The sequence below is a fragment of the Calliopsis andreniformis genome, unplaced genomic scaffold (assembly GCF_051401765.1).
Source record: "Calliopsis andreniformis isolate RMS-2024a unplaced genomic scaffold, iyCalAndr_principal scaffold0022, whole genome shotgun sequence".
In the NCBI taxonomy this organism is placed as follows: domain Eukaryota; kingdom Metazoa; phylum Arthropoda; class Insecta; order Hymenoptera; family Andrenidae; genus Calliopsis; species Calliopsis andreniformis.
Window position 1 is genome coordinate 8,728,208 of NW_027480432.1, and position 17,537 is coordinate 8,745,744.

General features: G+C 28.9%; 5 protein-coding genes across 11 annotated transcripts; 2 read left to right on the forward strand and 3 right to left on the reverse strand.

The window, feature by feature from the left end:
* Positions 1–432: 432 nt before the first annotated feature.
* On the reverse strand, positions 433–3,955 carry Papss (3'-phosphoadenosine 5'-phosphosulfate synthase). Of its 2 annotated transcripts, XM_076390442.1 has the most exons (7): positions 3,698–3,759; positions 3,016–3,231; positions 2,413–2,896; positions 1,871–2,305; positions 1,579–1,788; positions 1,221–1,503; positions 434–907 (listed from the first exon to the last, which is right to left on the reverse strand). In XM_076390442.1, exons 2-7 carry the CDS (start codon positions 3,048–3,050, stop codon positions 813–815), a joined length of 1,542 nt encoding a protein of 513 aa, XP_076246557.1. In that variant the 5' UTR covers positions 3,051–3,231; positions 3,698–3,759; the 3' UTR covers positions 434–812. The 2 variants fall into 2 exon arrangements, with proteins under 2 accessions (XP_076246555.1, XP_076246557.1); XM_076390440.1 differs by having other exon boundaries at positions 433–907; positions 2,413–3,216; positions 3,698–3,955.
* Positions 3,956–4,637: 682 nt separating this feature from the next.
* On the reverse strand, positions 4,638–6,755 carry LOC143186886 (nuclear nucleic acid-binding protein C1D). Of its 5 annotated transcripts, none has more exons than XR_013003118.1 (4): positions 6,482–6,755; positions 6,206–6,388; positions 5,570–5,715; positions 4,638–5,091 (listed from the first exon to the last, which is right to left on the reverse strand). XR_013003118.1 is itself a non-coding variant. In XM_076390717.1 (3 exons), exons 1-2 carry the CDS (start codon positions 6,693–6,695, stop codon positions 6,219–6,221), a joined length of 384 nt encoding a protein of 127 aa, XP_076246832.1. In that variant the 5' UTR covers positions 6,696–6,755; the 3' UTR covers positions 4,638–5,091; positions 6,206–6,218. The 5 variants fall into 5 exon arrangements, 3 of the variants coding, with proteins under 3 accessions (XP_076246832.1, XP_076246830.1, XP_076246831.1); XR_013003117.1 differs by having other exon boundaries at positions 5,570–5,797; XM_076390717.1 differs by lacking the exon at positions 5,570–5,715.
* Positions 6,756–6,969: 214 nt separating this feature from the next.
* Positions 6,970–11,438, forward strand: LOC143187269 (coiled-coil domain-containing protein 6). 2 transcript variants are annotated; one of them, XM_076391361.1, is made up of 7 exons: positions 6,970–7,406; positions 8,531–9,071; positions 9,195–9,330; positions 9,403–9,530; positions 9,633–9,727; positions 9,919–10,089; positions 11,132–11,438. In XM_076391361.1, the coding sequence occupies exons 1-6, from the start codon at positions 7,185–7,187 to the stop codon at positions 10,069–10,071; spliced, it is 1,275 nt and encodes a 424-aa protein (XP_076247476.1). In that variant the 5' UTR covers positions 6,970–7,184; the 3' UTR covers positions 10,072–10,089; positions 11,132–11,438. The 2 variants fall into 2 exon arrangements, with proteins under 2 accessions (XP_076247476.1, XP_076247475.1); XM_076391360.1 differs by having other exon boundaries at positions 9,919–11,438.
* A 628-nt stretch (positions 11,439–12,066) lies between these two features.
* LOC143187274 (guided entry of tail-anchored proteins factor 1) lies at positions 12,067–13,265 on the reverse strand. Its single transcript, XM_076391367.1, has 4 exons — positions 13,079–13,265; positions 12,846–13,011; positions 12,550–12,617; positions 12,067–12,466 (listed from the first exon to the last, which is right to left on the reverse strand). Exons 1-4 carry the CDS (start codon positions 13,145–13,147, stop codon positions 12,275–12,277), a joined length of 495 nt encoding a protein of 164 aa, XP_076247482.1. The 5' UTR covers positions 13,148–13,265; the 3' UTR covers positions 12,067–12,274.
* A 211-nt stretch (positions 13,266–13,476) lies between these two features.
* LOC143187267 (U3 small nucleolar RNA-associated protein 14 homolog A) lies at positions 13,477–17,335 on the forward strand. The gene is made up of 8 exons (XM_076391359.1): positions 13,477–13,609; positions 13,932–14,148; positions 14,254–14,550; positions 14,625–14,876; positions 15,059–15,362; positions 15,433–15,564; positions 15,633–16,408; positions 16,485–17,335. Exons 1-8 carry the CDS (start codon positions 13,512–13,514, stop codon positions 16,926–16,928), a joined length of 2,520 nt encoding a protein of 839 aa, XP_076247474.1. The 5' UTR covers positions 13,477–13,511; the 3' UTR covers positions 16,929–17,335.
* Positions 17,336–17,537: the final 202 nt, after the last annotated feature.

Sequence of the window (17,537 nt, forward strand, 5' to 3'; positions counted from 1 at the left end):
CGTTCTTGCTAATTAAAATATCAGTGAGTTTGAATATATTATTCTTACAATACAATTATCGTCGAATTAATTATTGTAAACTTAGTTACATATATACATAGAATCGGTAATCTAAGTAATTTCATTCATAAATTTATCATTCATTCAACTATTTACAAATATTGGACAATTATTTAAATTTTAATCGAGAGGAAAATTTTCCTTTAATGGTTATTACAATACGTTATACATTTTAGTTTTTTTTCTATTACAATACAATTTAGTATTCTAACTTTTATTTATTTTCTCATATTACTGAACATTTTGTCTGTAAATCATATCTGTACTTTGTGGCAATAAATATATTTGAATGTCGGATATTTTCTTTTCTGATATTTTAAAAATATTTATTATGCATACAAATATCTATTAAATATATGTTGAAATAGCATAATCTGTGGTTGGTAGAATAATACGAATTTTTTAATGTATATGCAATAATAAATCATATATTCATATTACGTGTGTTCGTATAAAATGTACATATGATTAGATTTTGTATTTATATAAAATAAAATTAGCATACATATTATGGAATAATTGTAAATAGATAACGTTTTATCTAATACAGTGCTAAATACTGCAACTAATGTGCTGTACAAGAGAAATGTACAAATATACAAATGCATAGCAATATCTAAAATTGCACAAGTTTTAAATATTTTTGTACTCATCGTCCTATAGTGATTATATAAATTAATTTATATGTATAATTTAATTGTTGAATTTTCTATTAAATCGAAGTATTTCACTTCCGATATTTTTATACAATTTTATTTTTCTAAATTTTGATAGTATTGTGCCAAAACAAGCCACGCTTTAGGTGACATAAAACCTTCAGGTGGATTTTCACCTGCTTTTGCAAATCCTGTAAGAACCATATCGTACATTTCAAATATTTTCTACTAAAAAATTCTCATTTCAATAATGTGTATATAAAAATAGCAATATTTTATATTCAGCTACTAATATCATTACAAAATACATAACATATTTTTTGTTATTTGATTTGTGAGAATTTACTGTTAATTCTGTGTTTGGAAATAAAATATAGTTATTTTTACAAATATCTGAAAAAGTATGATGAAATTGACGAAATTTGTAATACACGTTACTCAGATTCGTTAAAAAACTTATTTGAAATTTGAAATTGTATATGCTAAAGTTTATAATATACATACCGCGCATTTTCGTTCCCGATATAAACTCGAAGTCTTCTTTTCTCTTTGCGTCAAAGAAGGCCATTTTTTTATATTTCTTATCGTATGCTGCAACCTTGAATGGTATGATTTCTAGGCTTTGTAATCCTCGAGCAATTGAAAGAACTCGCGCCCCATGGGAAGGATCATAAAGATTTCCATCGGGAACTGAAGTTCTGTCAGGATGTGGTATGCCGGCTGGATCTCTTCCAACGATATAGAAATTAGCACCTGCGTTCATTCTGGCCTTTGCATGCCATTGTACCTAGTAATGTGCAAAACAAAACTAGTGAAAAAGACGATTATAATATGTGTAAAATGAAATTCTGTAAATATTTACTTCAACTGGGCCAGCATACATCATCGGACTTGGAAAAATTGCTAATAATGTGGAACCAGCATCTAGAACACCTTCATTAAGTATAGCTTCGTGTTGAAGGATTCTCGTACGTAATGGCACATCATCATCTTTTGTCCAACCACCCAGAGGATGTAAAAGTAATACAGGATTCTTGAATCCTCTCTCCTCTAGTAAACGTCTTCTTGTATCCTACGATTAAAAAATAGTAACTATCAAAGCCACAAGTAGGAAACTAAAATAAATAAATTATAAAACTGTTGAATTAACATACTTGCATTAGTAATGCATGGCCATTATGTATAGGATTTCTAAGTTGAAATGCAAACACTGCATCAGCTTTCATTTTCTTACACTTCGTTCTAATTTCGTTTGGCGTAAATCTATATTTATCGAGACCATCGTACCACTTAATTCTTTTAAAAACTTCTATGTCACCACCTACTAACCAATCCCCAGATTCATAAATCATTTTTACATATGGGTGCCCTAAATTGTTAGTACCAAATTGCCAGCCACATCTCTCTTCTTTCCTGTGGAAATAAAATTCTGGCCTACGTAATATTGCAAGAGCTTTATTCTTGTATTTCAGTGTAAAAGCTGAAAGCTCATCCAAACGTTCCTTGTCCTCTGTGCTTATCGCAAGAACTATTGGAATAGATTGATTAATTTCCTTGTCACCTTCAAGGAGACATTTTAAATGTTGAGTCTAAAAATATGTTTTATGTATTTTACATTCATAATGGTAATATAATTAATTTTTTCATAGTTTTATAGATCACTAGTTAATGATCTCTACATTTATGTCACATATACCTGAAGGTATTGATTTTCTCTCATAAAACCAGTAAGAGGTGCTGCCCAACCTTCTGCTAAAACTTGAAGCCACTGCACATCTATTTCACTAATTTCTAAACTCTGAAGAGAAGCTGCTTCTGCCTTGGCAGAAGATATTCGTGATTCTGGAACGAACAACTCTCGTATTGGTACAGTGGATTTCTCAAGTACTGGGATAATGCACTGTTTCTCCAGAAGATCAATAACCGTAGCAGCTGATTCTTCTGGAGTACAGTTTTCAGTTGTTACCACTAAATCAGGATTTGCTGGTCTTTCATACATTTGATCTATTCCAGTAAAACCTTTGATAGCTCCCTGACGTGCCTTCTTATACAATCCCTTTGTGTCTCTAGCTTCGCATATATTAAGAGGTGTATCAACAAAAATTTCAAAAAATGGGAGATCTGACATTTTATGAATCTGTCTTGCCATTTGCCTGTCTTCCTCAAATGGTGACACAAAACTACACAAACAAATTTGTCCGCTATCAGCAAACAATTTCGCTACTTCTGCAACTCTTCGTATATTCTCTTTTCTATCTTCTTTGCTGAAACCAAGGTTGCAGTTTAAACCACTCCTTACGTTATCTCCATCAAGTCCGTAAGCAGCAATTCCATGATTAACTAAAATCGCTTCAACTTGAAAGGCTATGGAAGTTTTCCCTGCACCAGAAAGGCCTGTTAACCAAACTGTGCATCCTCGGAAACCCCTAACGCTTCCTATTGCTTGTCCACGTTTAGCTCTTGATACATGGTGTGCTTGCTCCGATACATTGGTGCAAGTCTATAAAAATAACTTCTATTACAACAAACAACACAAATGTGTATCATAAAATTAGTAAAAATTTTAAGACTTTACTACAGATATAAATAAATACTTGTCAATTGGAAAATATTCTAAATTCAAAGAAAAAAAAACTAAAAAAGTTTTATTTTTATAAAAATAACTGTATCCTATTGTGCAATTTATTTTGTAAAAAAAGAAAAATACGTTAAAAATCGAGATATGTAATTGTCGTAAAAAGTAAATTGAAAATATCATAAAGTTAGATTTCTAAACAAACGATAGACAAGATCTCAGATGCATGCATATATAACGTATGTGTCATATGACAATCACAAACACATACAGTCACTCACGACAAACGACAAAATACATTTTGCCCCTTTTTTCGTCACTATTTATGAAGCACATAAACTAAATAATACATGCAATGAAATGTTTAAAAAATCTAAATAGAAAATATATTTTCTGTCACACATACCGTCATAATTCGTTTATTAGGAACTTCAACAATTTCATTTGACATAATTGCACTATAAGTTTGTATATTCTCTACAAATTCATACACTATACGTGGCAACAGATCGAGTAAACCAAAACTCGATATATCAAATAGTTTACAAGAATATATCCGATTTTCTGTGCGTCAGAAAACAAATCCTAAATTTACTAAAACAACTACACGTTTTTGGACGGTCGTCATTAATGTTGAAAATGAGAAATTGCACTAGTAAATGTGTTGTATGACAACTAACAGCTTCGAGACAGAGTCGCTGATATGGGCCATGCACTAACGGTACTATAAACCAGTTTTAGACACTAGCGCTTCATCAGATATAATATCAGTTAATACGGCACGACACTCCTGACCCGTATAAGGGTCAGAAAGAATTCCATTCACACACCCTCTGACCTGTATTTGTCAGTAAAATCAGACGCAGGATTTAGATGTTTTTTAAAGAAATATCCTTTTTTTTGTAGGGAAAACTTTTATTTTAAAATATATTATAGTATATGTTTAACAAAAAGTACTTTAAAATGAAATAACTTTTATTATTTTTTGTTGGAATTATAAAAATAATTATTTATTAATTACGTATTACTTATTTCTGATTTCTATATATTAATTACAAGCAAAAGAATTAAAAATTAAATAAACGAATGTTGCGGTTTTGTCATATTAATATTTAAACACTTTTTAGGAAAGATATATTTATTCCACACCGTGCACACTTTCAAATTAAATTAATATCTATTTACTTGATTACTTACTGTATCATTATATATTATTAATAAGAATGTACAGGATTAATGAAACAAATGAATTAGTAACATTTCGTGTTCCATTATTTATTTTATATAAATAATAAATTTTATACTAATATAGGAACATACAAAAATGTAAAAAAATGAAAGCATTTTTAGAGCACAAATAAAATATGATTTGCACTGATGCAAAAAAATTAATTCCTTGTTATAATGTTATATTTTCCATTGTTCGTGACATTATTTACTTTATGTTCTATATACATATATAGAGTATCTGGATTATTTGGAAAATAATACACTTGGGTATCTGTATTCAACATATGTTTTAAATTGCAGTTTATAGTTACAGAATACATAGGTTCTGCAATGGATCCAAAAATATCGTCTATATAGCCCAAAAGTGTAAATTTTGTACCAGAATTTTGAATATCTGTACCATTTAGGAACAAAGGAGTTCCCAAATACAAAAGAGTTTTTGATGAAAATGGTTTTATTAGTACTACATTGAGTGCTTCAATAATATTATTGATGTTTCCTACAAGCTGTTGCTTTTTCTCTTCATTTGTGCTGGGTTGTAAATCTAATTTTTTAAAGAAATCATTTAGCCTAGAAAAAAAATGAATATTAAAAGGCACATAAAGAACAGGTTGATAATATGATTTATTGTTGGGATGTATGAATGTTTTTTTGTTTAGACTTATAAATGTCTATGTATGCAGTAGTATGCACTAATTTATAGGAAATTCATTAATTTAATAAAAAAAATAAAATTACAATACAAAACATTGTCCCTTGCAAATTTTATTTTTTATGTATATTCTTAAGCGATACAAAAAATCTAAGGAATTGTACATAGATTACTTGTCCTCATTTCTATCCTTCAGACTAAAATCATTTATTGAAGGAAGAACTTTAATACATAAATTCAGAAATTATTTTTTTCATTGAAATTTACTTATTAACATGTAAAATTAAAAAAAATATTACTCTTTTAATAAATATTCTTTGATTCTAATCCAAAGGCACAAAAACAGAGACAGGTATCCTAAATGTGTATTTTTTTTATATTATAAATATAACTTACTGATTTATGTGTGTAAAATTATTTCCATTTCTTGGAGATAATATGTTTTCATTTCTACCATAATCTTCATCTTTAATTAGTGTTACTGGTATAATTTTCTCCACACTATTCTTTTCCATTATACTCTCACATTTAGCTTCCATTATCTTTTTTTGTACAAAAAGAACGTTTTATAGAAATTTCTTATCACAAATAAAATAAATACGTTTTACTTCTACAACAGAGTTCCTATTAAGATAATTCGTAAACAGTGAAGGTTAAAGGAAAAGGAACAACTATAAAAAATGACCTAGAGAATATGACAAGCGCAAGTACACAAAACTAAGTCTCAGCAAAATAATATATATTTGTCTTGAGAGTACTTAAAATTTATTATATCACATTGCTAATAAGCAATAAAATTCAACTAAAAAAATAACAGTATTTGAAAGACATTTAATTTAATGCCATTAAACACAAAGAACAAAAAATACAGAAGACAATGTTTTACATCTCATTGGTTTAAATTTTTTGTTAACTAAAATATTATAATAATAGTAGTTTGCTAATTGAAATAATTGACATGAAAAATGTAACTTAACAATCTATTATGCTATTTAATATATGTAATAAAATAATATGTATTCTTATCCTTACTATTCCTATGTTCTCATTTATCCTTTTTCATTTCCCATAACCCACTCCTAACAAATCTTTTTGCAGCATCTTTATTTATGCGTGGCATGAGAGTGTTCCTATCTTCAATTTGTTTTGCACGTAGCATTGCTTGCTTCAAGCGATTATTTTCTGCTGTTATCCTATGTATTTTTGGATCGATCCCTGATCAAACAAATGTAAAAAGAATAAGCTATTTAAACATATTCTGCATAAACATTTATTAAAATTCTCTATTTTTTCATTTACAATATGTACCTTCTGCGCGTAAATACATCCAGAACATACTATTTAAGCTGTAAGACATCAATAAGTCACATTTAATTTTGTCAGTATTTGAAAGTTTATTATATGTTTCTGCATTTGCAGCAAGTTTAATCATATCTTCGATCCTCATTGTTGCATCGCGAAATTGTTTAAGTTTCGCGATAAGTTCCGTATCGTGTGAAAGCTCTTCAAAATCTATATCCATGTTTACTCAAAGAAATTGCAAACTTAACCTAACTTACGTCGTAAAAGTTAACCAATAAAACCATTTTTAATCCATTGACTGTAATATAGATGTCCAGCTCGATTCAAATTTCAATCAGTAATGTAACTAGCAAAAACTGAAAAACAGATCACTAGAAAATCGTTCACACTAGACACTAACACTAGCGTACTCGAGCGCCATCTGAAAGTTACTAAAAGTCACTGGATTTGAAACACATGCCTCTGACATCTGCCTTCAAAGTAACTCATGGACTGTCGAACAGCTGATTCGTTCCGTGGTAGAGCACATGTTGGTGCGGCAGTATGCTATGATATTACGATTTTTTTTCGCGAAGTAATGAAGTTCTAAGGAAAAACCACGTACTGGGTGCTTGGACGAAGAAACGTATCGTGTAATTTCAGACGAGTGTGCGATGAAAAAGGAAGAATAGTGAGTTCTTTTTTAAAAGAGATTCTTGCTTGGGGAAAAATGGCTGACCGTGATAGCGCATCCGAAAGCGACTCGAGCTCGATCGACGGTGGACCAATAATGATGCCACCGTCACCTGTAACTAGAGAACAGCTTCAGAAAAGGATCGAGTCTTTGCAGCAACACAATCGTGTCCTTAAAGTCGAGCTGGAAACATATAAATTGAGAGTGAAGGCGTTGCAGGAGGAGAACCGCGGACTTCGTCAGGCCTCTGTCATTATAGTGAGTTGCTTTCATATTTCTAGGCCCATAAGTTGTAGGTACACTGATTCATTGTTTTAGTTCATTTTGTATAGATTGCTTTGACATTTTTACAGCGATGGATCTTAATCCAGTTTCTAATAAATTGAAGAACAAAGTCTAGTGTGAAGAAAATGTTTTCGACAAAGCTATTTTCTTTTCTTTAATTATGATGTTTTCTGATTTTCCAGGTCTTTCTAAGATCTATTTTTTTGTAAGCATAGAAATTTACAGTTGTTTTATAATACTTAATATAAACGATATTTGTGTTGCTAGTACATAGTTAATGTGTTATAACACTTAGTATTTTTGTGAATGACAGGCCTATAGAAAAAATTGAAGAGAAGAAATTTTCTGTATCCCTTATTAGTAATATGGTGGCTTAAATTATCTTTAGTTAATACATGACTAATTTTAGATAATAGTAGTGTCTTTGATCTTTTAATTTATAAAGAAAAGATTTATTTATAGTATAGAAGTAATTTCTGAAGTGATTTCAATGTTCATGTTCATGTAAGGTCAAAAATAAGAAAAAATTTTTAAAGGCTTTCAAATTTGAAAATATTAAAAAGGATATGAGTAGAAGCATATGTTCATGAAACAATTTTTATTAAGAGTTAATATAAGCTTCAAAAGTATTAATAGTTAATTGCTTAATTATTATATAATATTTATGTTCATGTGTAAAGCATAATATATAATTAGCTTCAGGTTTTTAATTTTACTCTTTCATTTTTCAACGCTAATAAAATAAATATTCTAATGATTATTATAGTTTAATGGGCTTTAATCTTTCTAACTTTAATTATGTTTCTTTGTAGTTATATAAATACAAAACTAGACACTATAAAGTATCTTATATTTTATTTTGGAAATATATCTTATTATAAACATTTAAATATTTCATTGTTTAATTATTTTCATCTAAAAAAAGAGCAGTGGCTTATTTTAGTTTTTATAATCACTCTATGTTCAATATGAACTATTACAATTTAATTTTATTTGTTTTCAATATTCAACATTGTTTAATACAAAGAGAGACTTTTTTTATCTTTATTGCAACATACACATGCTTATATAAAACTTCACATTACATCATTTTATAGCAAGCTAAAGCTGAACAAGAAGAAGAGTTCATTAGTAACACATTACTGAAAAAGATTCAAGCGCTTAAGAAAGAAAAAGAAACATTAGCACATCACTATGAACAAGAAGAAGAATGTTTAACAAATGATTTGTCAAGAAAATTGAATCAATTGCGTCAAGAAAAATGTAGACTGGAACAGACCTTAGAACAAGAACAAGAATGTCTTGTGAATAAACTGATGAGGAAGATAGAAAAACTAGAAGCTGAGACACTTGCTAAACAAAGTAATTTGGAACAGTTGCGAAGAGAAAAAGTTGAATTAGAAAATACGCTTGAGCAAGAACAAGAAGCATTAGTAAACAAATTATGGAAAAGAATGGACAAGTTGGAGGCAGAGAAAAGAATGCTTCAAATAAAATTAGATCAACCTATATCAGATCCCACTTCACCAAGGGAAATTAATAATGGCGATACTGCTACTACTCTAAGCACGCATATTCAAACTTTAAGAAGTGAAGTAGCTAGACTAAGACATACATTGCTCATCTCGCAACAAGAACGTAAGTATCTTCATCATACAATAATATAGATTAGGAAACTGTTCTTTACTGTTAAAAGCTTCTAACTACTTTCAAAAATTGTTAATAGAATTGTTTCTTAATATTTATGTATTATTTTAATAGATACAGAAAAGATGCAACGATATGTAAACGAAGAAAAACAAATTCGTGAGGAAAATTTAAGATTGCAAAGGAAATTACAACTGGAAGTAGAACGCCGCGAAGCTTTATGTAGACATCTTTCAGAATCAGAATCCAGGTACATGATTACATTATGTAATGCATAAAGCTAATTTATTTTAATTTCAATCTTTATTTATTTATTTATTAGTTTGGAAATGGAAGAAGAACGGCACTATAATGAAATTGTGATGTCTGGTGGAAATATAAGAAATCGTACTGTTTCCAGTCCTGTACCATACAATCCTTCACCTAGTTCCTCTAGACCATTAAGTCCAGGTAATTACTATAAATTATTTGCTTCTTATACATTATTTACTTTTCATTTTCCTTGTATTAATTATTATTATTAATAAATACTGTCATATTTCTTATGAATAGGTTCATCCACCAGAGAAGGATTTAACACAAATCGATGTTATGCTTGTGGTCAACCTACTGCAATGCCATTTGCAAGTTCTTCGCCTCCTTCCACGGTAAGATGCATCTCATCTTAACTTATTTAGCGCGCTAAATATTTTACATGTAGGATTCACCACTTATATAAGTTTTCGAACTAAAATTATTTGCATTTAACATTTCCTCTGTTAAAGACATTTGTGTTTAAAAAATTAGTGAAATATTTTGAACCCCTGTTAGTTTTTAATAATATGTCAAATCTAAACAGGGCCATGTGGTAACTCCATCCAATAGACGCACATCAGATAGATTCGTTAAACCTGCAATTCCGCCAACTATTGTAAGTCCTGGTGGTCCACCAATCGCTAATACGTCTACAAACACAACTGGCGGATCACCGATGGATGTTACTAAAACATAAATCAATTGAATTCCTCTGGTAACAAATATTTCATCATATATTCATATAAAGTACTTTTTTTTTGTTGATGCATTTGTACTATGTGATTGTATAACATACACGAGAGTTATTTAAGAGAGAGAAAACTTCACTTTCTGATATTTTCATCATTTTACATTCGTAGTACCATGCATATGCATTAATTGCAAAGTATCCATAAAAATGAATATGCTACAAATTGTTCTGTACTTCGTATCGAGTCGCTTAAATATTTCTCCTAGTAATATGATACAAAGCAGTATTCATTAAAAAGAAAAGAACTAAATAAACACTTATAAGATTCTGATCTGCTTTAAGAATAGCCTAATAAAATAAAAATTAAGAGAAGGGAGAGATTTCATTAAAATCTCGCTCTTCTAATTTCCTTTTTGCTTTACTACTACTGCATAGTCTAATACATTTTCTTTTTGGCATTTGATCTAATATCAGGAGAAAGTGTATTCTCTAATTTAAGTACTTAGATGATAAGAAAAACTATTTCTATGATAGTTACTATGTAACTTATTTACGTTTAAAAATATTTCTTTCATTTTAATATTAATCTTTGTAACGTAAAACACGGCATAATATAACGAATAATTATAGTTTTCTATGCGTTAAAACATTACAATTTTATATGAATAATATTTATAATGAAACTAGAAGAGCGAGAATATATTTTAAAAAAAAAAAAAAGATAATATGCCTTCAAAATAAGTATGCAATTACGGCTAAGAAAATAACGATTAATAAAAATAAAAAAAAGGATAAAAACTTCGTTATTCATTTTTTTTTCTTTTCAAGATATTTTTCACTGTTTCATTATTTTAAATGTTATTAATTTAATATCTTGTATACAATCACATAACTTGACTATTTTACATGTAAGCATTCATATACTATGTTTGAGTTCAATGGAACTAACATTACAGTTATCATCTACATGACATTGTTGCATTTACATGCCAACATATTGGGCATTTTGAAAGATAACTGCGTTAGTATCTAAAATATTAATTGTTCTGTTCTCGATTCTTTTCAGCACTTTCATCTTACTATATTAACAGTGTTATTAATGTCGACTACTCAATTTTATTTTGTAAAACAATGTCTATTCGATTCGGTCTATGAAGCATGTTATATAATGTGTATAGTGCTTGTTTAATTCTAAAGGGAGAGTAATCCTACTAAATAGCACTTCATATCCCATTGAAAAATTAAGTCAATAGATATTTCGCTTTTTAGTCACAGCTTTATCTGCTGTTCTGTAACATATGTCATGTATAAAATAGTTTCGGTCAATATTTATATAAATGTGATAAAATAAAGCATAACGATTTTGTGCTATATTTTATAATTTGAACGTTATTATTCGCTATTGGTGCTCAAAGCTTATTGAAATTTTGAGATTTTTTCAATTTGTTATTGAAAACATGTTATGGACACTCTTGTTCTTTGTCCAGAAATAAAATAAACGATTAAAACAACGGATTTTCAGTTACGAAAATAAATGGATTCAATCTTTACATTGCAGAATTTCTTACAATTTATACGTGTAATATTTCGGTATCATATATGTTGCGACATTAAATTATAAAATCAATAACAAAGCGGCAAAGTGATGTAACAGAAAGGCTAAAATTAAATGGTAAGATAAGTATTCATACCTAATGAAGTTTAATTAACAACACAAATTCTCAATTTTTTTAAGCTTTATAAAATAAATGTGTCATGAATACTCTACACATTAATAAAGAATTGTTTGCTATGTTAATATAAAATAATATAGATGTATCGATTATCATATGTAAAGAAATTTTGTTAAAACAAAATTATTACTTATTAATTATATGCAGATATATTTCACTATTATGTATTATGTACTTTACTCAAGCTTTTACAAAATACAGTCACTTTTTTGCTATTATATCTGTAGAACTTATTGTTATCCTTATTTGAAAGAATGAGGTATCTTAAGATAGCTTAATAAATGCAATGTACACAGTAAATACGTATTAAGACAAAAATAAAAATCATATATACATGTTTAGCAATATTTTCATTTATGTAATTATAATTAATAGATAAATCATAGCATTGAAATTAGGATTGAATTGTTTCAAAAATATTTGGAAAAAAGTTTATTTTGTTGCTTAGAAATTATTTAGCTCTGAATTGTCCTGTATCACGTTGTGTTAGCTTTTTTACACATTGATACAACTAATCTGGAAATTATGATCCATGCAGGTAGAGAAATTGCATCTTCATAGTCACATGGCCAGCTAAGGAAACTTTGTAGTGGCCACAGCATACCTTTTGATAAAATTATTACAGGTTTGTTGCGGTATAAATATAGCAATACCAATATAAACAAGCCCTGAAAAGTTTGCAATTATTATATTATTGTTATACAATTATTATATTAACTACAGTAAAAGAAGAATGAAGAAAGATGCCTACATTTAACATACGAAAACCATATGTCATAAACAACTGAATCTTCATCCTGGAAGATAATCGTTCATTTGCTAAAAAATAAATACATTTTGATGAACTAATCTACCACATAAATTTGCTACAGAAAAAACAATCATGCTAAAAAATTCTGAGTTTTAACTGTTTTAAGTTTAGTTCTTTATCATAAATGAAAGATTTTTATTGCTTTTTTTGCTAAAAGCAAAAAAAAATAATACTTGTCTCAATAAAATTATTGTAAATTTGATAACCATTTGTTCTGCATTATGCTGTTAGTTTACCTCTCTCTTTTAGACTATCTTCTAATTTATTATATTTACGTTGAAGTTTTGCATATTTTGAAAACTCATCAACCATGGAAATCCCAGCCATTTCCTTCTTTAGGTTACCCAATTCGTTTCGTACTTCGATATCATGTTTTGTTAATCTGTACAAATGAGATGTGACCTAAAATAAAAACAATTTAAAAAAAACCATAATTTAAACCCTGAAACATCAATATTATGGTACTTACATATTTAATTAGAATCGGCATTACATATTCTAAAACACAACTTAAAGTTGATATTATTAATAAATTCATTTTATATTTCCAGGAAAGTGTTTCTTACATCTCACAATTTTTTAGGCTTTAATATTTGAAACATATGATACTCTAGTGTACCTTTCCACGATGTTATGTAGAAAAATAATATTGAGGTTAGAATGTGTAAAGCCTTGACGCCGCAGAACTGTATGAACGAACATGTGCAAATAGCAGATGGGTCGTGCAATTAAATTGGCGAATTTGAGTAAAAGTTTAAAAGTTTTTTTTTTATGTAATATATGATAATTATTGGCGTAATATATTACATATGTAATAACACGTTTTATCATTAAGAATCTGTAATCGTGGTCTTGTATTGTTTCACGCGAAGCACTTGTGTATTTTCAACTATACGTACAGCATGAGTGATTCCGAATTTTTGGATGATACAGAGCAAGATGTATCAGAATCTCATTCTAAACTTCTCGAAGCTGTATCACAGCTTGATAAAGGCCAGAAGTATGTAGAATTATAAAATTATTGTACATAACCTTTACTTTAGGTGTTTGCATGCACATTTCTAGAAGTAAATTTGAAGAGCTTATGATTGAGCTTAGTATAAATAAAACTAATATTGAATGAAAAAGAATCTTTAAGTTCAGCAGAGGTATGTTCTATAAAGTGTATAGACTTTGCCAGCATAACGATCTAGATAAATCTAGACGATCTCAATATATTCCATTATTCTTAATATTTGTAATATAATAATTACCTGATATTTCTTCTTTTTGTAAGATATTCAGTGTTGCAATACTTAATATTAGTTTTCTAATATTTACAGGATAAAGAAAGCAGAACGAAATGAACCTACTTTAGAAGTATCAGAATTTCATTTAGTAAAAAGTGGAATATCTGATAGCGATGCAATTCAAGTACATGATTTGGCAAAGGTGTTAGGTAGAAAGGGGCATCACCTTAATATAACTAAAAATCTAGAGGCAGCAAAAAAGAAAACAAGTGTTTTACAAAAACCTTTGGAAAAACCTGCTGCAGAGAGAGTAAGTTGTTCTTTTATATTTTTATGTAAAGAATGATGCTCTAATACTATATGATACTACAACACTGTTATAGGTGTTACATGTTAAATCTTATCTTTGCTTTAGATAAAACGAATAGTTGGTTTTGAAAATACGAAAAAAGAATTAAAGAAATGGAATGCTATAATAACGAAAAACAGAACAGCAGAGTCACTAAATTTTCCTTTAAATCAATCATCTATGCGATTGGAGCCAACTAAAGAATTTGTTAGTAGATTCAGAATCCAATCAGATTTAGAAAAAGAACTTGCTGCATTAGAACCTCAAAAAGAAAATATTGAACAGAAAGAAGATGAATTTTCACTCACCTTAAAAGAAGTTATTATGAAGAGAAAGGAAGCTGCTAGGATTAGAGCACAACAAGTTTGTATTTAAATATCAATTTTATCGACATTGTTACACATTATATGCACAAATTTCATTTTATTTATTTCTAGTCTTATAGAGAAGCAAAAGCTCGTCGTCAAGGCAAAATAAAAAGCAAGAAATTTCATCGTGTTCAAAGAAAAGAAAAAATAAAATTACAGCTAAAAGAATTTGAAGAGTTACAAAAGACTAATCCAGAGGCAGCATTAGAAAAACTTGAACAATTGGATAAAACCAGAGCAGAAGAACGCATGTCATTGAGACATAAAAATACAGGAAAGTGGGCAAAATCTAAACAAATCAGAGCAAAATATGATACAGAAGTAAATATCATTTATATTGTAATAAATACACGGAAGAAATAGTTATAAAAGTTTTATTTGTTATAAAATTACAATATACAGTTACTCTGTTATCACTTATTATTATAAAGTAGTTTGAATTAAAGTACATAATTTTTAATTTATATAACATTGTATAATTAACTGATTTGTTTTTTTATTAGTCTCGACAACAGCTTGCACAACAGTTAATAATTAGTCAAGAATTAACTCAAAAGGTGAGAAAATCAAATGATAGTGATGAAGAGGAAGACGAAGATAACAGTCCATCTACACAACTAGTAGTTAACGATAAAGAAAATCCTTGGGTGGGTGATGTTAAAACTGAATCAGAAATAGATGAATTTATTAAGGGTTATCGAAAGTATTGGGATGAACGAAATACAGAATTGCAAAAGCAAAAACCAGATGTTAATAGGAAAAACATAACTAATAATGAACATTCACGTTCTCCTATTACGTCTGAAGGTATGTTAAAAAAATGATTAATATGTTAAGTATAAAATACGAAAATTTAATTTCTATTTCTTTATTATAGACAAAAATATTGTACATAACGTTGAGTCAAAGAAGTCTGAAATTCAGAATCACGGAAAAATAACAGAAATAATTAAGTCTGATGAGCAAAAGACATCTTTAGAAAATGTAAACTTTTCTACTATTAGTAAAGGTGCGTTTAAGAAATAGCTATCTGTATGTTAAATCAAATCTTTTATTCCTAAATTTCTTTCTTTATAGTTCACGATACAGTCTGTAAAACGCAATCACTAGAAACTCAAAGTCATAAACAGGATCCCGAGACAAGAAAATCTAATGATGTGAATGAGTCACATAACACAGTTAACAAAATCACGAAACGAAAAGGTTCAGATGATAAGAGAAATGAAAAAGCTAAATTAAAGAAAAGGGATTTACGTAGAATTACTGCTACTTCTGCTTGGAATGTAGAAACCATAGAAACTGACAACGTGCAAACTATGCTCGATACTTCAAAAGTTAATATTCCTAATGACGAAAAAATAAATAAAATGTTCGATATTATGGAAGAAAAGATGCAAGCTCGAATTAAGTCAAAGCTTGAACGTGTTACAGAAGAGTACAACAAAGTTACGAAGCAGGATAAAATTAGAAAGAATGTTACATTCAAAGAGAGAGATGAATTTGATGGACTTGAATTTCAAGCTAGCAAAAGAAAACCTGTTCTAGATGTACCTTTAGATGAACGTGCTAATAGTAATTTGACATCGAACACTGAATCAAGATCCATTCAGAACACAGAACAGAATAATACTTTCCCCATGAATAAACCAAATACATCTAAGCCAGAAATAGATCCGAATAAATACATAAACGTGAAACCCAAGCACTTAAATACGGGTTTCCCAGCTGACATTACAGGAGGCAATGAAGCTTTGGATGATTCTGAAGATGACGAAGAAAAACTTAATGTAATAAGCGAAGCATTTGCAGATGATGATGTCGTGGAAGAGTTTAGGAAAGAAAAACAAGACGAGGTACGTTCAAATATTTGTGATTATAAAAATGATTTATCTATGTATTTTTAAAATATAACGCAAAATATGTGTACAGGTGGAGAAGTCTCGCCCAGAAGATATCGATTTATTTCTCCCAGGATGGGGTAGTTGGGGAGGGAAAAATGTTAAAGTATCGAAACGTAAAAAACGACGTTTCATTTTAAAGTTCCCGAAAGATATACCTCGAAAAGACGAGAACAAAGGAGACGTAATAATATTCGAAGGAGATAAAAAAATAAAGGAACACCAAGTTACTGACCTGCCATATCCATTTACAAGTGTTAAAGACTATGAAGCCAGTATCAGAATGCCAATAGGTAGAAATTTCGTACCTGAGAATGCTCACATAAAACTAATCGAACCCGCTGTTAAGACGAAGATAGGCACAATCATTGAACCAATGACTGAGGATGTTTTAGTTCAAACAAAAGGAAAGAAACCTCGAAAATCTATTACCAAAAAGAACAGTAAAACAGTTAAAAACAAAAAAGTAAAATAAGAAACACTGTACTATAAAATATTTGTATAAAAATAGTGTACAAAAGATATGAAATTAAAAACCCTGTTCATAAAATATATTTTTTATGAACGACGATAAAATGTCTTGTTATCTAATTTACTTGTCCACATTTTATATTGCAAATTAAGTGTAATGATATTCTGGACCGCGTGTATATTTTTAGAGAGTTATACTAGATGAGGTTTTAAAAAAAGAAGTGTATTTCAGCTAATCAAATTCAGACACCTTTTTTAAATTTATTTAAAGTGAAAGTCGATATTTCTAATGTAGTCCCATAGAAAATAAGTCCTGAAATGTTTGGGGATTCAACTAATACACCTTAAACTAAATGCAGTTGTAAATGTAAATTACTATTTTCATATGCAAAATTAAAGAAATATAACCTAATGAAAAACTTGTTTTACCCTTCAAATATTCTAAAATATATTTATTTTCCATTAATAGTGAGTAAATAAAAATATTCTAAAAATAGTGAGTAAATATCTTTTAAAATATTCCTTGCTTTCTAATAAATTCTAATTATTATAGTTACGATAACATAAACTGTAGTTACGATAAACAATGTGTAATTACGAAATGACGTAAAAA